Source organism: Equus quagga, chromosome 1 (assembly GCF_021613505.1).
Source record: "Equus quagga isolate Etosha38 chromosome 1, UCLA_HA_Equagga_1.0, whole genome shotgun sequence".
Lineage (NCBI taxonomy): Eukaryota > Metazoa > Chordata > Mammalia > Perissodactyla > Equidae > Equus > Equus quagga.
The window spans coordinates 142,510,935-142,528,384 of record NC_060267.1 but is presented as its reverse complement, the minus strand read 5'-3'; the positions used below and the strand labels follow the sequence as shown (position 1 = coordinate 142,528,384).

General features: G+C 39.9%; 1 protein-coding gene across 1 annotated transcript in view; it reads left to right on the top strand.

Moving 5' to 3' along the window:
- The first annotated feature begins 6,751 nt into the window (after window positions 1-6,751).
- The window catches only part of NKTR (natural killer cell triggering receptor), a 31,472-nt gene continuing 20,773 nt past the window's right edge, over window positions 6,752-17,450 (top strand). The window contains exons 1-2 of the mRNA XM_046659866.1: window positions 6,752-6,883; window positions 7,063-7,143. Of these exons, the coding sequence (XP_046515822.1) occupies window positions 7,086-7,143 (58 nt within the window). The 5' untranslated portion in view covers window positions 6,752-6,883; window positions 7,063-7,085. The remainder of the gene's footprint in view (window positions 6,884-7,062; window positions 7,144-17,450) is intronic.

Here is a 17,450-nt window from a genome sequence, read left to right as displayed (position 1 = left end):
TGTAGAAATTATCAAGCACTTCTTACATGTCAGAGAGAGCCTATACTTTTCAATTCTTGAATACATCTTTGTCTGCAAACAAAAAATTGCCAGTTGTAGCAGAAGCAATCAGCATCCCACTCTCATTTCTTGAACTTTACTCCAACTTCACTGAACTTTATTACTTTAATTGTGCTCCAATTGCTTCCCAAACGTCCATATCTGTATCTCTATTCCTGAGGACTTTTCCTAAAACTGGAAGGCACTTTGCCCAGGTGTAGCAGGCCAGAAGAATCTGGGGACTATCACCCCCGGGAGCAGCTCTCAACTAATGACTCTCAGGAAATGGAGTATTAATATCCCAGCTCCCTCACCCCTCCATGGGGATAATTCTGAGATGTTTCTTCTGTACTGGTTGCCAGAGTTCCTCAGCAGGATTCAGCTCTAGTCACCTGCTGTGATAGCTAGCTCAATAGCCCACACTTTACTGGCTACCTTCCTTGTTTCACTTCCCCACTCCCTGAATGGAGTTTCCTGGAATGATTTTCCAAGTAAGCAACTTGCATTCAAAACATTGTCTCAGAATCTTCTGAGGGAAACCACCAAGATACCAGTTGTCTAATGCCTTGCCCTTGGTGGGTAGACCCAGAAGGACTTGCTCAGCAAATGTAGCTGCCAAAAGCACCAGGGCAGATGAAAAATTTTTACTAAAACTCAATCTACTTGCAAAAACTAGTGTCTAGAAAAAGTGTCAGAGCCACAGACTCAAAGCAGAATTTAGAGGATGAAATGAGTAGACAAACAGGATCAACATAAAATGAGTAAGGAACCTGATGAGAAGTGTTTGTTATAGTGGATTTTTCATTTGAATGTGATGGAATCCAAGCTTCTGCCTAAAGAGAGTGAAGCAGCAGACATTTGTGAAAACACAGCTATCCTTTAAAACAAGTCAGTGGCAAAAAAACCACTTCCCTAAAAGGTCAAAAGATGGCTGTGGTATCCACAATTAAGGTGACTTCCTAGTTCGCAGCCATTGCCTCAGTGGCCATCTCTGTGCTGCTACACCCCCATGCCTTTCTCCTGGTTACTGGCTGACCCTAAGCTGATCACTCATGATATCTGCCCACTGTCATGGCCATCAAGACTGATCCAGGGATGGGCACATGAACGTCATCAAGCCAATCAGAATCTTTCCCCAGGATTTTTCTCACTGGTGCTAGCTGGAAAAATGCTTTCGCCTCAAATTGCCCAGGCTATAAGGATGTATGCTGGAAGCCACCATGGCCATGTCCCCTGCCCCCCATGGAGAAAGCCCACCTGATTTTGAGTAATGTCATGATGATGTCATTCTATCAAAATACACATTTTTCTATACTCCATGAAATAATCTACTCCTTGTTTTCCACACAAAAAAAAAAAACCCTTAGAATTTCAAGAAATTTGTTTTCAAATTCTCAATATAGATAGATTTTGTTACCAAATTCTGGTAATATTTCTGTTTCTGTCTTGTGGGTCCCAAGATTACTCCAGGTTTGATGATTGGCTAAGAGGACTCACAGCTATGATTTATTATAGCAAAAGAATACAAAGCAAAATCAGGAAAGAGAAAAGGCACGTGGGGTGAAGCCCAGGCGAATCCAGGTTCAAGCTTCCCTTTCCCAGTGGCGTCATACAGGACAATCTTACTTCCTCCAGGGATGAATTGTGACAACATGTGAGAAATGTTGTCTACCAGGGAAGTTCATTAGAGACTCAGAGCCCAAAGTTTTATTAGGGGCTGGTCAGTATGCATCCTCTGCCCTAGCACATACCAAAATTTCAGATTCCCAAAAAGAAAGCAGGTGCTCAACATAAATCATATTATTTGCACAAGTAGTTTAGCCATAGCAAGGCATTTTTATCATTTAATGAAAGTTTTCTAGAAGTATAGGAAACTGATTATCATTCAAGTTCCCAGATTCCACCCAAAGGCCTACCTTAGAAGCAGGCCTTTCTGAAGATAGTCTCAGGCCTATTATACTAATTCTTTTCTGCACAATTTCCCATTTAAGATCAATAATATCCTTGTATTTAAAAAAATAGTATAAGTAAATAAGGTAGAATTGTATATATATCTTCTCATTGGGTTCCTTTTTTCTCCTTTCTTTTACCTCTTTTCTCTCTTCCCTAAGTTATAAAAAATGTAAAATCTACATTGTGTCTGTGTGTGTTGGGGGGGCAGGGTTTGGAGCAGGGATCCCTGCCTGAGGCTGAATTGTGTATTACAGAGGATATACTGAAGGAGCTGAGAGGCAATAAATTGACAACCAATACACCATACATTGGGATAATCGCATGCCTTTTCTTTAATCTGTTAATATGGTGAATTATAGGACTAGATTTTCTAAAGTTAAACCATCTTTGCATTCTTGAGTTAAAGCCAATTAGTTCATGAGCATTTTGGGGTTTAAATAATGCTAAACTCCATTCCTTAATATTTTATTTGGATCTTTAAATCCGTTTATAATGGAATTGGTCTCTTTCTTTCCCTGTCTTTGTCTTGTCTTGGCATCACTAGATAAATTAGGTAGCTCACTCTTTCTTCTTCTATTTTCTGATTTTTTTTTTTTTTTGGTTGAGGAAGATTGGTCCTGAGCTAACATCTGTTGCCAATCTTCCTCTTTTTGCTTGAGGAAGACTGGCCCTGAACTAACATCTGTGCCAGTCTTCCTCTATTTTGAATATGGGATGCTACCACAGCATGGCTTGATGAGCGGTGTGTAGGTCAATGCCTGGGATCCAAACCTTCAAACCTCAGGCTGCTAAAGTGGAGCATACGATCTTAACCACTACACCACTGGGCTGGCCCCTATTTTCTGAAATATTTTGATTGAGAAAAGGATTACTGATCCTTGAGGGTTTGGTAAAATTTACCTATGAAACAATTTGGACCTTTTGTTATTTTGGAAAGGAAGACTATGTTCTTAATGGTTTTATTATGAATAATTTCAAAGATATTTAAAGGTAGAGGACATAGCTCAAAAATCTCCATATCTCCCTATCATCTAGATGCAACAACTAACATGACTTTGCCACATTTGTTTTACTCATTATCAATTTAAAATTTTATTTTCTTTCATAAAATATTTTAAAGCAAATTCCAGGCAGACATCATGTGTTTTCATCCCTACATACTTCAGTATGCATCTCTAAAAAACCAAGGATACTTTCTTACATAACCAAAATTTCCTTATCACATCTAACAAAATTAAATATATTTCCTTGGTGTCATCCAATATCTAGACTATAATCAAATTTCCCATTTGGCTGTGTCACAATGTCTTTCACAAATGTTTGGAGGGCAATTAGGGATTACTAATTCAATTTCTTCAATGGTTACTGGTTTATTCAGGCCTTCTATCTCTTTTGAGTCAATTTTGGTAATTTCTATTTTCTAGGAAATTATCTATTTTATCTAAGTTTCCCCAGTAGCACTTCTGATTAGTTTTGCCAGAGTCCTACCCACTGAAGTTCCAACTGTTGGTGTGATCCCACTCTAAAAGGCTGAACATTCAGAATCATTACCTGAAATTTCATACTACCGGGGTTCTTCTTCATAGTAATCAAGACCAAATTAAGCTTGAGTTTGTAAAGTGCTTGGATATCAATTTTCTACCATTCTTGAGGACAAAGGAGGAGGTATCAGTCCTTTAGGTGTACGCTAGGCCCAGCAGTTGTTTTACTTTAACCACAGACCAAATAGCATACCTTATCTTCAAATCATCTGAAATATAATTTCAACTCACAGGACAGAATAAAAGAATTTTGAGCAAGGAGGAAACTTAGGTCTTTCATCCTGCTGATTTCACAGATGAAGGATTTGAACTCTAGAGATCAGTGATTTGCCCAGGCCACATAACTAGCGGCAGGAAGGAGACTTTGGAGTGTCAAGATAAGAATGAACCTCCAGAGATTTCAGTACACCCCAAATTAAGTATTTCATTCCTGAGCTCTAAAGCCTACTTACATGGAAGCCAGCTGCTCCAAACCACAGCAGTTACAGAGTTGGGCAATGCTCCCATCCTTTCCTTTCACAAATCTTTGTAGGAAAGTTAGCTTTACCAATGCATTTCATCTCCAAATAGGCATGCACATTTCATCTTTTTTGAGAATAACTGGTTAACTGTAACACTGTAAGAAAAATCAGACCCAGCATCACTAGCTTCTCCATTCAGCCTAGGTTACAAATGGGAAACCCGAGAGGCTGTTGCTCTGATAGAGATACTGTACGATCAAGGAGGTAGAACTCGCAACCTCTGACAGGGATAGCACTTCTGTGATGGCGTGGAAGTGCCAAAGCTCTGACTGCCCTTTATACAGGCAGCACAGGCGCAGAAACAGTTTAGAAAGTACCTAAGTAACCCTGATTTTGAAATTTACTATAAAGCTACAGTAATCAAAACAGTGTGCCACTTCACACCCATTAGATTGGCAATTATTAAAAAAATGGAAAATAACAAGTGCTGGCAAGAATGTGGTGAAACTGGAACCCTGATGGACTGCTAGTGGGAATGTAAAATAGAGCAGTCACTATGGGAAACAGTGTAACAGTTCCTCAAAAATTAAAAATAGAATTAATTGGCTTATGACCCAGTAATTCTACTTCCTGGGTATATACCCAAAAGAACTGGAAGCAGGATCTCGAAAATGTATTTGTACATCCATCTTCATAGCAGCATTATTCACAATAGCCAAAAGGTGGAAACAACCCAAGTGTCCATTGACTGATGAATGTATAAATAAAATTGGTATATACATACAATTAAATATTATTCAGCCTTAAAAAAAGAAGGAAATCTTGCAATATATGACCACATGGATGAACCCTGAGGACCTTATGCCAAGTGAAATAAGCCATTCACAGAAGGACACATACTGCATGATTGCACTTAAAAGGTATCTAAAATTGTCAAACTCATAGAAGCGCAGAATAAAACGGTGGTTTCCGGGGGATAGGGGAGGAGGAAAGGCGGAGTTGCTAATCAATGGGTATAAAACTTCATTTATGCAAGATGAATAAATTCTAGAAATCTGCTGTAAACATTGTGACTACAGATAACAATACCAGGGGCCGGCCCTGTGGCCCAGTGGTTAAGTTCACGGGCTGTGCTTTGGCAGCCCAAGGTTCCCCAGTTCGGATCCCAAGCACAGCCTACACACCACTCATCAAGCCATGTTGTGGCAGTGTCCCACAAAGAACTAGAATAACTTACAACTATCTACTAGGGCTTTGGGGAGGAAAAAAAAAGAAGATTGGCAACAGATGTTAGCTCAGGGCCAATCTTCCTCAAGCAAAAAGCATACTTTAATAAAAAAGGCAATACCATATTGTACACTTAAAAATCTGTTAAGAGGGTAGATCTCATGTTAAGTGTTCTTACCACAATAAAGTAAAACTAAAAAAAAACGAAAGTAGAGAGTGGTTGCCAGAAGCTGGGTAGAGGAGAGAATGGGGAGTTATTGTTTAATGGATACAGTTTCAGTTTCACAAGATGAAAAATGTTGTGTGGATAGATGGTGGTGATCATTGCGCAAGAATGTGAATGTACTTAATACCTGTGAAATGTACACTTAAATGATAATTTTATGTAATGTATATTTTACAATTTTAAGAAAATAACTAAAAGCAAACAGTGCGGCCCTGGCGTAAAGAGAAATACATAGATCAATGTAACAAAACGGACTCCAGAAATAGAACCACACATGTGTGGTCACAAAGCCAAAGTAATTCAATGGATAAAGACAGCCTTTTCAGCAAATGGTGGTGGAGCTACTGTATATCACTATAGGAAAAAAAAAAAAGAACCTCAACCTCTACCTGACACCATAAGGGAAATTTCTAACAGATTGTAGACTTACACATAAAACGTAAGACTATAAAACTTCTAGCAGAACACACAGGAAGAAATCTTCACGAGCTTGGGGGTAGGCAGAGATGTCCTAGCACAGAAAAAGCACAAACCATAAAAGAAAAAACTGATCAAATGATTTCACCAAAATTAACGACTGCTTTGCATAAGCTACTGTCAAAACCATAAAAAGACAAGGCCCAGACTGGGAGAAGATATTTGCAGTTATGTACATCTAACAAAAGACTTGCACTCAAAACATACACATATCATCTCTTTAACAAAACATTGGTATCCAAAATTCTTGCACTCAATAAAACGAAGAACGCGATTAAAAAATAGGCAAAGTTCTTCCAGTGACTCTTCACAAAAGATGTAGAATGGCCATGAACAGAAACAGAACAGAACGGAAACAGTGACGCTGGCGCCAAAGAGGGAACGAACCCACACCTCAGCCCAAAAGGCCTTTGAAGTGAGACAACCAGTCTAACAGGAGGATAGCGTCATAACTGCTCCTTGCGAAAAAGAAAACAAGCCAAAAGATCGATCGGTTTACTAAGCCTCAACACTTATCCTCAAAACTCGCTCGCATCTGTCGACAACAAGAAGCCTGGCGATATCAGGAAATACGTGGCCACTCACGGCTACTGAGAAGGGACGAGAGCAACTAGAGAGCGCAGGCGCGCCAAGGCTCCAAGATGGAGCGACTGACTCCAGCGGTAAACGGGGAAAGGGGCGGGGCCAAAAAGGACAGGCGTAGGTATAGGAGCGCCAGGCCTGAGGCTCCTCCAGAGCTACCAGACACGCCCACGTGGCGCGCCCACTTCGGTTAACCACCCCCTTCGAGGCTGTGATCTCGCGGTATTTGTCCCAACTCTCGCGGGGTTTAGCGTGGCACTGGGAGGCCAGGCCTGCGGGAGCCGGGTGGTGGTCCGTTAGTGGCGTTGGGCTGCGGCCCCGGCGGTTGCACTTTCTGTTTAGCTCACCGGCAGCTACTCAGGCTGGAGGCCAGCCAGGTGAAGAGCTCGCTCGCATGTGTGCGCGCGCTACACGGGAGCCGGGAGACTCGGGGCGGGGGGTGGGGGGGCCCCTGTCTCGGCCTCCCGCCCTGTCGCGACAGGCCGGCTCGAGGCGACCGTGGCACGGGCTCCGCCCCAGCCCCCGCCCTGATCGCTTTCCTCCCCCTCTCTCCCAGCTCTTGCCGCCGCCTCGGTCGCGATGGGGGCGCAGGACCGGCCGCAGTGCCACTTCGACATCGAGATCAACCGGGAACCGGGTGAGCCGGAGGCTGGGGAGCCCTGCCGGGGCCTGGGCTGGCCCTGGGGAAGGGGAGGGGTTCTACCTCGTCACCCCTCCCCCAAGCCTTTTTGGGAGCGAGTGGGCACAATCAGCGCTCCCTTTTCTCCTGAGCGAAAGTCTGGAGAGGAAGGTGGCCCGGGCACACCACTCCCACCCTCCTGGGAACGGGCCTCGCCCTCCCAAATCCCAAATCCCAAGGCCACTGCACCCCCAGACTGAGTGTTCGTACCATGCCTGGCCCCAAGAAAAGTGCAGTCCTTTCGGACTTTTTCTCTCTCAGTGTCTCTAGGGGGCAAACACTCCCAATTCCGATTTCTGGCATCTTGCTCTGTACTGTGAGGTTTGGACGCGTACATTCTCTATTTCCTAATCCTTGTATATCATTAATAGGTTAACTCCAGTTCTGTTTTTCCTTAGGTATCTTTAGCCAGAATTTCTTGATTCGTGGGAAAATGACTTAGCGAAAGTCTTGTGTGATAAACCAAAGCATTCTGTACCAACGGCCTTGCAGCATGTGTGCGCTTAGCGTTGTTTTGTTTTTAGGGAATCCAGCCATTCGTAAGGGTATTTTGTTGAAAATAAAATATTTTCTCCTAAAAGGTAGTTGCTTTATTCTGAATAGCAGTGCGTGCAGGGTTCCAAACTGTTTTCATGACTTTTTAAAATATCTGTGCCAGAAGTTTTAATTGGAGCATATATGCAGTCTTTGTGCAGATTCTTATTGAGAGCCTGCTACTGTTCTAGACTCCGGGGATATAGCAAAGAGTAAAACAAAGGCCTCTCTTGTAGTTTATATTCTACTGGGGAGAGACAGACAATAAACCAGGAAAAAAAATACTGTGGCTTGTAGTAGGGATACTATTTTAATAGGTTGGTCAGAAAACACCGTTTTGAAAAGATGACATTTAAGCGGATATCTGAAGGAAATGAGGAGGTGAGGTCTGGTTCCTGGTAGAGGGAATAGTTAATAAAAAGGTCCTGAGGGAGGAGTGTAGTTGTGTGTTTGAGGAACAGCAGGAAGCCCAGGCTGGCTGGAATAGAGGGAAGAGAGTAGCAGGAAATGGCTCTGGGCTTTAGTCAAAGGACTTTGACTCAGTGAGATAAGATATTGAAGGATTTTTTTTTTTTAAGATTTTTTTATTTTTTTCCTTTTTCTCCCCAAAGCCCCCCAGTACATAGCTATATATTCTTAGTTCTGGGTCCTTCTAGTTGTGGCATGTGGGACGCTGCCTCAGCGTGGCTCAGTGAGTGGTGCCATGTCCACATCCAGGATTTGAACTGCTGACACACTGGGCCGCCTGCAGCGGAGCGCGCAAACTTAACCACTCGGCCATGGGGCTGGCCCCTGAAAGATTTTGAGTAAAAGAATGATGTGATTTTAGAAATTTTGTTGCGTTCTCTCTTTTTAATATTTTGACCCTTAATGGATCTTAATCCTTATTCTGTAGTGAATCCATGCTTATAGTGAAAACAGGGCTTATGTTATTTTAAGAATTAAAAATAGCAGACTCCTGAAAAGTAGAAGTAAACCAAACACAGGTTCTGTAGTCATGTGAAGTGCTGCTTTCCTGGTACATGTTTATATTCTAGATTTGCAGATAATCTTTGTTGTGAGAAATCTCCAGAATATGTTTGGTAAATGTTGAATAAACTTCAGTCCCCAACATCTAAGGTAATTTGTTGTAATACCATTCTGACAGAAATGATTAGCACTCTTGAGACAGTAAATCATATATAAAACAAGGAATGATTACATTGTTCTAGGTTGAACCACTTGATAATTGGCAATTTTATATGGTTCAGTCTCATATATAATACTTCTCTAGCACTTTTTCAGTATATTATCTAAGTAGATAACTTGGTTTTTACACAACTTTTTTTTTCCCTCTGAGGAGGATCCACCTGAGCTAAAATCTGTTGCATCTTCCTCTATGTTGTATGTGGGCCACCGCCACAGCATGGCCACTGACATACAAGTGGTGTAGGTCCACGACCGGAAACCAAACCCAGGCGGCCAAAGTGGAGTGCTCCAAAGTTAACCACTAGACCACCAGGCTGGGCCAATTTTTATACAACTTTTAAGGATCACTTCAGTTGTTTGAAGTGAGGTGTCTTGCTTTGTAGGATTTGACCATTAGTATGTATGTCATTGACTGCTTATTCAAGTAATACTCTTGACTTCTTATATAGTTAGTAATTCACTTGATGTAAATACAAAGTAATATCTTTGATTTACCTTGATAAGCAGAGATCCTTTAAGAGTGACTCACCTGGAGAAATCAAGATGTATTGATAACAATTTAGTTGAATACAGCACAGTATGTATTCTGTTCCATTCCTGTTGGTGGAAATTTGTATATTTTATAGCAAACAAGTTAACTAGAATTATAAAGCCACCAAATGAATGCACATATATATTAAAAGAGGAAAAGTCTTTAAATTGTATATGAGTTTTTCTCTATGAATCCAATAAGATGGTTCCTATTTGAAATAATTCCATGACTGTTCCTTAGAATTTTTTTTCAGAAGATTTTTAACTAAGATTTTAATTTCTTTGATGGTTATAGAACTATTCATGTTGTTATTTCTCGTTGAATGAGTTTTGATAGTTTGTGGCTTTTAAGAAATTGGTCCATTTTATCTAAGTTGTCAAATTTATGTGCATAGAATTGTTCAACATTGTCTCTTAATGTACTGTATGTGGGATCTGTGGTGATACCTCCTTCGTTCCTAGTGTATAAATAAATAGTAATTTATGCCTTTTGTCTTGTCTCCTTGGTGAGTTTGGCTAGAGATTTATCAATCTTATCATTTCAAAGAACCAGATTTTTATTTCATTGATTTTTTTTCCCCTATTGTGTGTTTTCAGTTTCTTTGATTTCTGCTCTTATCTTTATTTCCTTTCTAATGCTTCTTTGGCTTTATTTTGCTCTTCTTTTCTAGTTTCGTTTCGTTTCGTTTCTTTTTTTTTTGCTGGGGTTAATTTGCCCTGAGCTAACATCTGTGATAGTCTTCCTCTGTTTTGTATTTGGGTCACCACCACAGCATGGCGCCACTGAGTGGTTCATGTCTGTGGCCAGGAACCAAACCCAGGCTCCTGAAGTGGAGCACACCAAGCTTAACCACTAGGCCACAGGCCTCCTTCTTCTAGTTTCTTAAAGTAGAAACTTGGATTATTGACTTGAGACCTTTCTTTTCTAATATAAGCATTTAATACTATAAATTTCTCTCTTTATGAAAGACCCCACAAGTTTTTGGGTCTGTTAGATCTACTTGGCCAACAGATTTGTTCATTTCTTCTGTATCCTGGCTGATTTTCTGGCTACTTGTTCTACTGATTATCATGAGAGGAGAGTTGAAGTCTTCAACTATAATTGTGGATTTGTTTATTTCTCCTTTCAGTTCTATCAGTTTTTGCTGCATTTACTTTGAGGCTCTTTTGTTAGGTGGATGCGTTTATGTACTGACCTTTTTTATTCCTGGTAATTTTCTCGCTCCAAAGTTTTCTTTGTCTCATATGAATACAGCTACTTCAACTTTCTTTTTATTATTGTTTACATGATATGTCGTTTTCTATCCTTTTACTTTTAATCTACTTATATTATTATATTTAAAGTGAGCTCCTTGTAGATAGCAAATAGATGGGTCTTTTGATCCATTCTCACAATCTCTATATTTTAATCAGTATATTTAGATAATTTATGGTTAATATAATTATTGTTATGTTTGGATTTGTCTATTTAATTTTGTTTTTGTTTTTTCTCTTTTTATTCTGTTCTCTTTTCTTGCCTTCTGGATTATTTGAACATTTTTTAGTATTCCATTTAAATTTTTCTCTTGAGTTTTTGATGATATCTCTATATAGTTTTTTTAGTGGTTACTTTAGAGATTACAGTATATATACTTGGCTTTTCACAACGTACTTAGAATAAATATTTTACCACTTCGAGTGAAATGTTGAAACCATCCCGCCGTATAACACCCCTTTACCTCTCACTGTATGTTGTATTTGTCATATGTATTACATCTACAAACTTTGAAAACTTTTGCTTTCAAACGTCACACATACTTTAAAGAGCTTAAGAAGAGAAAAAAATACTCTTATATTTACCATTTCAGTTGCTGTTTGTTCATTCTTGAAGTTCCAGGTTCCCTCTGGTATCATTTCCCTTGCACCTGAAGAATTTGCTTTAAGCATGTCTTTTACAGATGATCTTCTGACAGCAAATTCTCTTTGTTTTCCTTCACCTGAGAATTTTATTTTGCCTTTATTCTTAAAAGATATTTTCACTAGGTATAGAATTCTGGGTTGACAGTTATTTTCTTTTAGCACTTGAAAAATGTTTCACTGCCTTCTGGTCTGTATGGTTTCTGATAAGAATCCATAGTCATTCGAATTGTTGTTCTCTCATACGTAATATGTTCTTGTCTGGCTGTTTTCAAGGTTTTTACTTTTGATTTCAGCAGTTTAATTGTGATGTGTCTGGGTGTGAATTTCTTTGTGTTTTTTCTCTCTGGGGTTTGCTGATTCTCTTAAATCTGTGTCTGTCTTGCCAAATTTAGGAAGTTTTCAGCCGTTATTTCTTCAGATATGTTTTCTGTCCAACACTCTTTTTCTTCTCTTTCTGGAACTTTGATGATATGAATATTAGACCTTTAGGTATTACCCCCACAGGTACCTGGGGGTCTGTTCATTTTTTTTCCCCTCAATCTTTTTTTCTCTTTGTTTTTCAGATTGGATAACTTTTATTAATTGGTCTTCAAGTTCACTGACTTTTTTTTCCTCTCATCTCCATTCTGCTTTTGAGCCCACTCAGTGAATTTTTAATTTCAGTTATTGCATTTTTCTGTTTTAAAGTTTCCTTTTGGTTTTGCTTGAGGCTTTCTATTTTTCCATTCTTTTTTAGGAAGATCAGCCCTGAGCTAACATCTGCTGCCAATCCTCCTCCTTTTGCTGAGGAAGACTGGCCCTGAGCTAACATCCATGCCCATCTTCCTCTACTTTATATGTGGGACACGTACCACAGCATGGCTTGCCAAGCGGTGCCATGTCTGCACCCAGGATCCGACCTCGCAAACCCTGGGCCACCAAAGCAGAATGTGCGCACTTAACTGCTGAGCCATTGGGGCCGCCCCTCCATTCATTTTAAGAATGTTTGTCCTTACTTAGTGGAGTATGGTTGTAATAACTGCTTTAAAGTCTTTAATAATTCCAACATCTGTATCATGAAGTTGCTTTCTTTGATTGTCTTTTCCCTTATGAGATATGAGATTTTCCTGATTTTTTAAATGTCAGTAAATGTTGAATTACATCCTGGACATTTGTATATTTTGTTATATGACCCTAGGTCTAGTTTAAATCCTGTGGAGAATGTTGACTTTTGTTGTTGTTGTTGATGATATTATTATAGCATGCAGTCAGCTGGCTTAGGTTCAGCCTGCAAGTTCCTACGCACCTTCTGTTTAGGATCAGATTCACATATACATAGTTCATGGATGAGCCCAGGAGGTCATATACAACTTTATGAGATTATTTTCCTGAGCTCCCTCTTCTTTGAAATCTCCCCAACACATTCTGGCCCTTAGGGCCTCCATTTTTTGGTCATCTGGCTTAAAAGCCAGGGTTTTACTATCCCTGCTCTGCCAAGTACTTCCCATGACTGTGTTATCTGTCTGTGAGGCTAACTAGCAAGAGGATCGAGAGTGAAAAAGCATCAAGGATTCTTCCTATTTTCTTGGAACCACAGTTTGTCTAGTCAAAGAGAAGGGTTCCCATCCCTTGGAGTTTTATGTGCTTGCCCAGTCACCAGTGCTCTCACTGCCACCCCACTGTGGAATTGCCTAGGAGCTGGGACAGGAGAGAATGGAAAAAACAGACCAAAAAAAAATGAGATTTTCCCCTTTCATTCTGATCTGTAGGGGTCTCTTTTGCTGCTCCCAAAAGTAAAATAGAGGACTTCTCTTACAACACTTTCTCTCTGTACCCAGTGTGCAGTTCCAGGTTTCAGGTTGATTTGATTCCAGGCCAAGAGATATGGGAGGGAAAACAAAAACAAAATTCATAACAGGACTACATAGGGGAATATAGCCCCTTTCCCTCCATTTTAAGTAGAACATTACTTATTTTGTATTTGTCAAAGGCTTAAAGTTGGTTTTTGAAAGTGGTATCCAGGGTATTTCTTCACAGGAATGCTTGCCTTTGGAATTTTTCTTTACGTGGGCCTGAGAGCAGTGTCATAAAACCCTAGCAGTTTATCAAAATAGATAAAAACGGGGATATAGTTGAAATCAATGTTTTTACTTTACTGCGTAAGATTCACTTGGATCCACGAAACTGAACTGAAAATGTATCCTGAGTCAGCCCTGATGGGCCTGCTGGTTAAAGATCAGTGTTCTCACTGCTTTGGCAGCCTGGGTTTGGTTCCCAGTGGCAGAACCAAACCACTTGGCTGTCAGTAGCCATGCTGTGGTGGAGGCTCACATAGAAGAACTAGAAGGATTTACAACTAGAATATACAACTTTGTACTGGGGCTTTAGGGAGGGGGGATAAAAAAAAGAATGTGTTCTTATTAAATATCATAAATGTATTTGGAAGTGTTACCAAGAAATTAGTTTTAAATAAAGAGGTAGTCAAATGTTTGAGTACTGCTTGTGACATTGGGCAAGCCAGTTGATGTCTTTGTAAAATGGAAATACTACGCAGTTTTGTCCTAATGTGGTTCTGAAGATAGCAGTATGGCATTCAAAATTACCCGTTAAACCTTAGACTCAAACTCAAGATAGCTTATGTTTAGACAGAGTGAGGCACATGGGATCTGATTTGTATTGAAGGAAGAGGAGAAATGCATCCCTCTTCTCAAGCTCACCCTGGGTCATAAACTCATGAATAGAATAACTGGATGCAGTGGTCTGCACTGTTTAAATGATTTCTCCCCTTTTTATATACTCATAAATTAAATAGGACTCCAGTGTAATAATGCCTACCTAATAAGGTTGTTGGGAAGAGTAATTAAATAATACAACCATTTGTTTTACAGATTGTGTTTTTGTAACATGAATTTATTCTAATGGGATGGATTAATTAAAGAGCACAATTTTAATTAGGCAGACTACTGTTTGTGTTAATAACACAGTCAGATAACAAGATGGAGAAGTAGTGGTGTGGGAGGGAAGGGCATTTGAGCAGCACTGATGTTTTGAGTTGTTCTTGTCTGTCCTAACAGTAATTTGAAAGAACGTAGAAAGGATTATGTTAATGAGAGTGCTGAGAAGAGAGGCCAAAGTGAGGTGTGATCAATTGTGGGATTTCCTCAATGATGTTTAAGTTTTGTAATTTACACTTATAGTTAAAAGCATGCCTTTATTATTGATACTCCTAAAGAAAAAATCATTCCTACTGCAACCTGAAATTCCCTTTTCCCCCAACTCTCATTTTCCCATGGAAACAGTTGTTTTTATTTGTGATTTTTTTTTCTTTTGGTGAAGAAGATTCACCCTGAGCCAACATCCATTGCCAATCTTCCTCTTTTTTTTGCTTGAGGAAGATTAGTCCTGAGCTAACGTGTGTGCCAGTCTTCCTCTATTTTGTATGTGGGATGCCTTCACAGCATGGCTGATAAGCAGAGTGGGTCGATGGCCAGGGTACGAACCCACAAACCCAGGCCGCCAAAGCAGAGTGCATGGAACTTTAACCGCTTGACCATGGGGCAGGACCCTATATGTGATTTTTGATAATGCAGTGTTTCTTAAAGTTCTGTCATGTTATTGCAGAGCCGACAAAGCACCTAATACAGTACCTGACACACTTTTTTTGAAAAGTCATTTTGATTATTGCATGTGCATGAACATGAGCATGGGCACTGAGTTAAGTGGGGGGCTTTCATATTAAGGTATTGTGCAGACAGAGCTTTGTAGATTAAGCCGTTTTGTTCACACTTTAGAAAAAAGGCTTGTTTCAGGTTTTTGTAATCAAGAAAGTTTGGGATTTTTTCCCGCCTTTTTTCCTTCATTTTTTAGAAACTAGGCCTGGAGAATCCCAGTAACAACGGGCCTGATTGGATGGTCTTGAAGACATTTGGGTTTTTGTGGGGACCTTGAGGAGGGAAAGTTCACTTCTTAGCACCTTCCTTTCTCTCCTCTTTCTCTGCCTCAAAACACCAAGTGAAGTATACAAAGATTTTTCTTCTTTTCTACTTTAACAATAAGGTGGCTCTTCCTTGTCTAACTCCCATCTCCTACCCTGGCTTGAGTCCCTGTGCTTTTCTGTTATTTTTCTACCTTTGTTGGTATTCATCTGTCAGTGTTGTTGCAAAGGGAATTCTGACGTTGGTGGTATGAACTAGCTGTCCAGTATGATTCCTTACAGTTCTGATTTGTACATCATGTACTTGGGATCTTTGGCTCTGGAGAGTCTTAAAGCTTTCCAGAGTGTATGTGCTTCAGCCTGATTCTTGGTAGAACATAGCACTTACACAGGTGGTCACAGGTTTATCAAACACTTATCTTACTAGGAATAAAAGCAGATAGGAACTAAAAAGATTTCTTTAGATAGGGAGAAAAGGCTCAGGGTGGAAAGGGCCAGACTTGGGTGATTGGCAAAGTTATCTAAAACTGAGGAATGCTTTCAAGATTATCTCAAAAATTACATTCAAAACCCCTAGTTTTGAATTCCTTACTGTGTAGGCCTTCCTACAGGTAGTCCCTGATTTTAGTCACATTGTGTTCCAAGAGACTGTCTTAAGTAGGTTACCATATAGTGAAGTACTGAATTCCTGCTTCTCATCTTTACACTTGAGCAAACCATTGAAGCCTGTTTTCTAATTAGGTAATGTGTAAGTAGAGGGGTAAAAAGAGTAGATTCTCTGTACTTAGGTTGGGTACTCAATATAAAGGGAAAAAGGCAAGAGTTTTGTCCCTAAATTAAGCTACAGGAAGGGATCCTCGTAAGTACTGTAGTTAATGTAAAGACTGCCATTTTTATCACAGAACTGCAGTGATACTAGCAGTTTGGAAATGGTCCAAACAGACAAACCAGGAGTAGTATGAACTGCTACCCCTGCTCTGTCTCTGCCTCCCTTGTCTTGCATGGCTGTAGTCACTGCCAGAAAAACTTGGTGCTTTTTTAGAAATCTGATGCCAGGAGAAGGAGGAGATGGTAAAAGGCAGGAGTAGCTATAGGGTAGCAAGCTTCTGCCCCCAAATAATCATGTTTCCCATAGAGCCTGAAAGTTTCTACTTCACTGTTACATACTAATCTGAAGTTGATAAGATTAATTTGGGCTAATAAGTGTCCTTTTTTTAGGAATGCTCTCACCTTTGGGAAAGTTCATTTTCGTACATGACCTAAACTCATGCAGCAAGATGGCTTTCTTAATTGCTTGATGAGAGAGCCACCTGGGAGTTGTGTTTGGGGCAAGGGAAAGTCAGTAACATTAGAATCTGGGAAGGCAGCAAGTATATTGCAAAAAGCACTGAATGAGGACTTGAAGACTGGGCTCTGGTTCTGGCTCTGCTCATTTCTGCATAGGTTGCCTTTGATAAGTTCCATTATTAATAGCTGAGTGTACTTGAAACCAGAGTAATAATCTTGGCTATGATAATAACACCATATGTTGGCAAGGTGTCTTAGTCCATATAACATTGTGATGTCAGATTTAAACCTATTTAACAGACGAGAAGGCTCAGGGCGGGTAATTGATTAGTCCAAGGTCACATAGCTAGTAATTGTCAAAGCCAGAGCTCTAGCCTAGGATTTCTCTCTTATGCATTATACAATGGCTGCTGTGCAAATCCTGCGGTTTAGTATTGTAAAGTTCCTTGGAGAGTAAGTAGGTCAGGTTTGAGGGGAGTGCTGAGTAGGGCAGCATTAGGATACTTGATGGCCAGAGAGTAGAGCACCTAAGATAGGTAAGCGGATAGATAATAGCAGTAGAGAATTCTTAAACAAAAAACCAAAAACTTATTTTTCAAATGTGTCTTCCACTATCGTTGTGTACAGGAGGGAATGAAAAACTCCTCTATTACTTTTTCCTCCCTAGAATTTAGGCTAATACTATTAGTTATTTGCTTAATTACATCGGTATTGTGGATCAGGCAGGCTTTTTTGGCTGTCCTCAGAAGTTGATCACGATTTATAACATTGTTTCTGTTAGAAAATGCTTTCCAAATTCCAGACCACCAATTTAAAGATTTTTTACACATGTAAGATTTAAGATGGAGACTGCCACTGATTATGAATGACACATTTAGAGAAAGAAAGGAATATCACAATCAGTAAAGTTAAT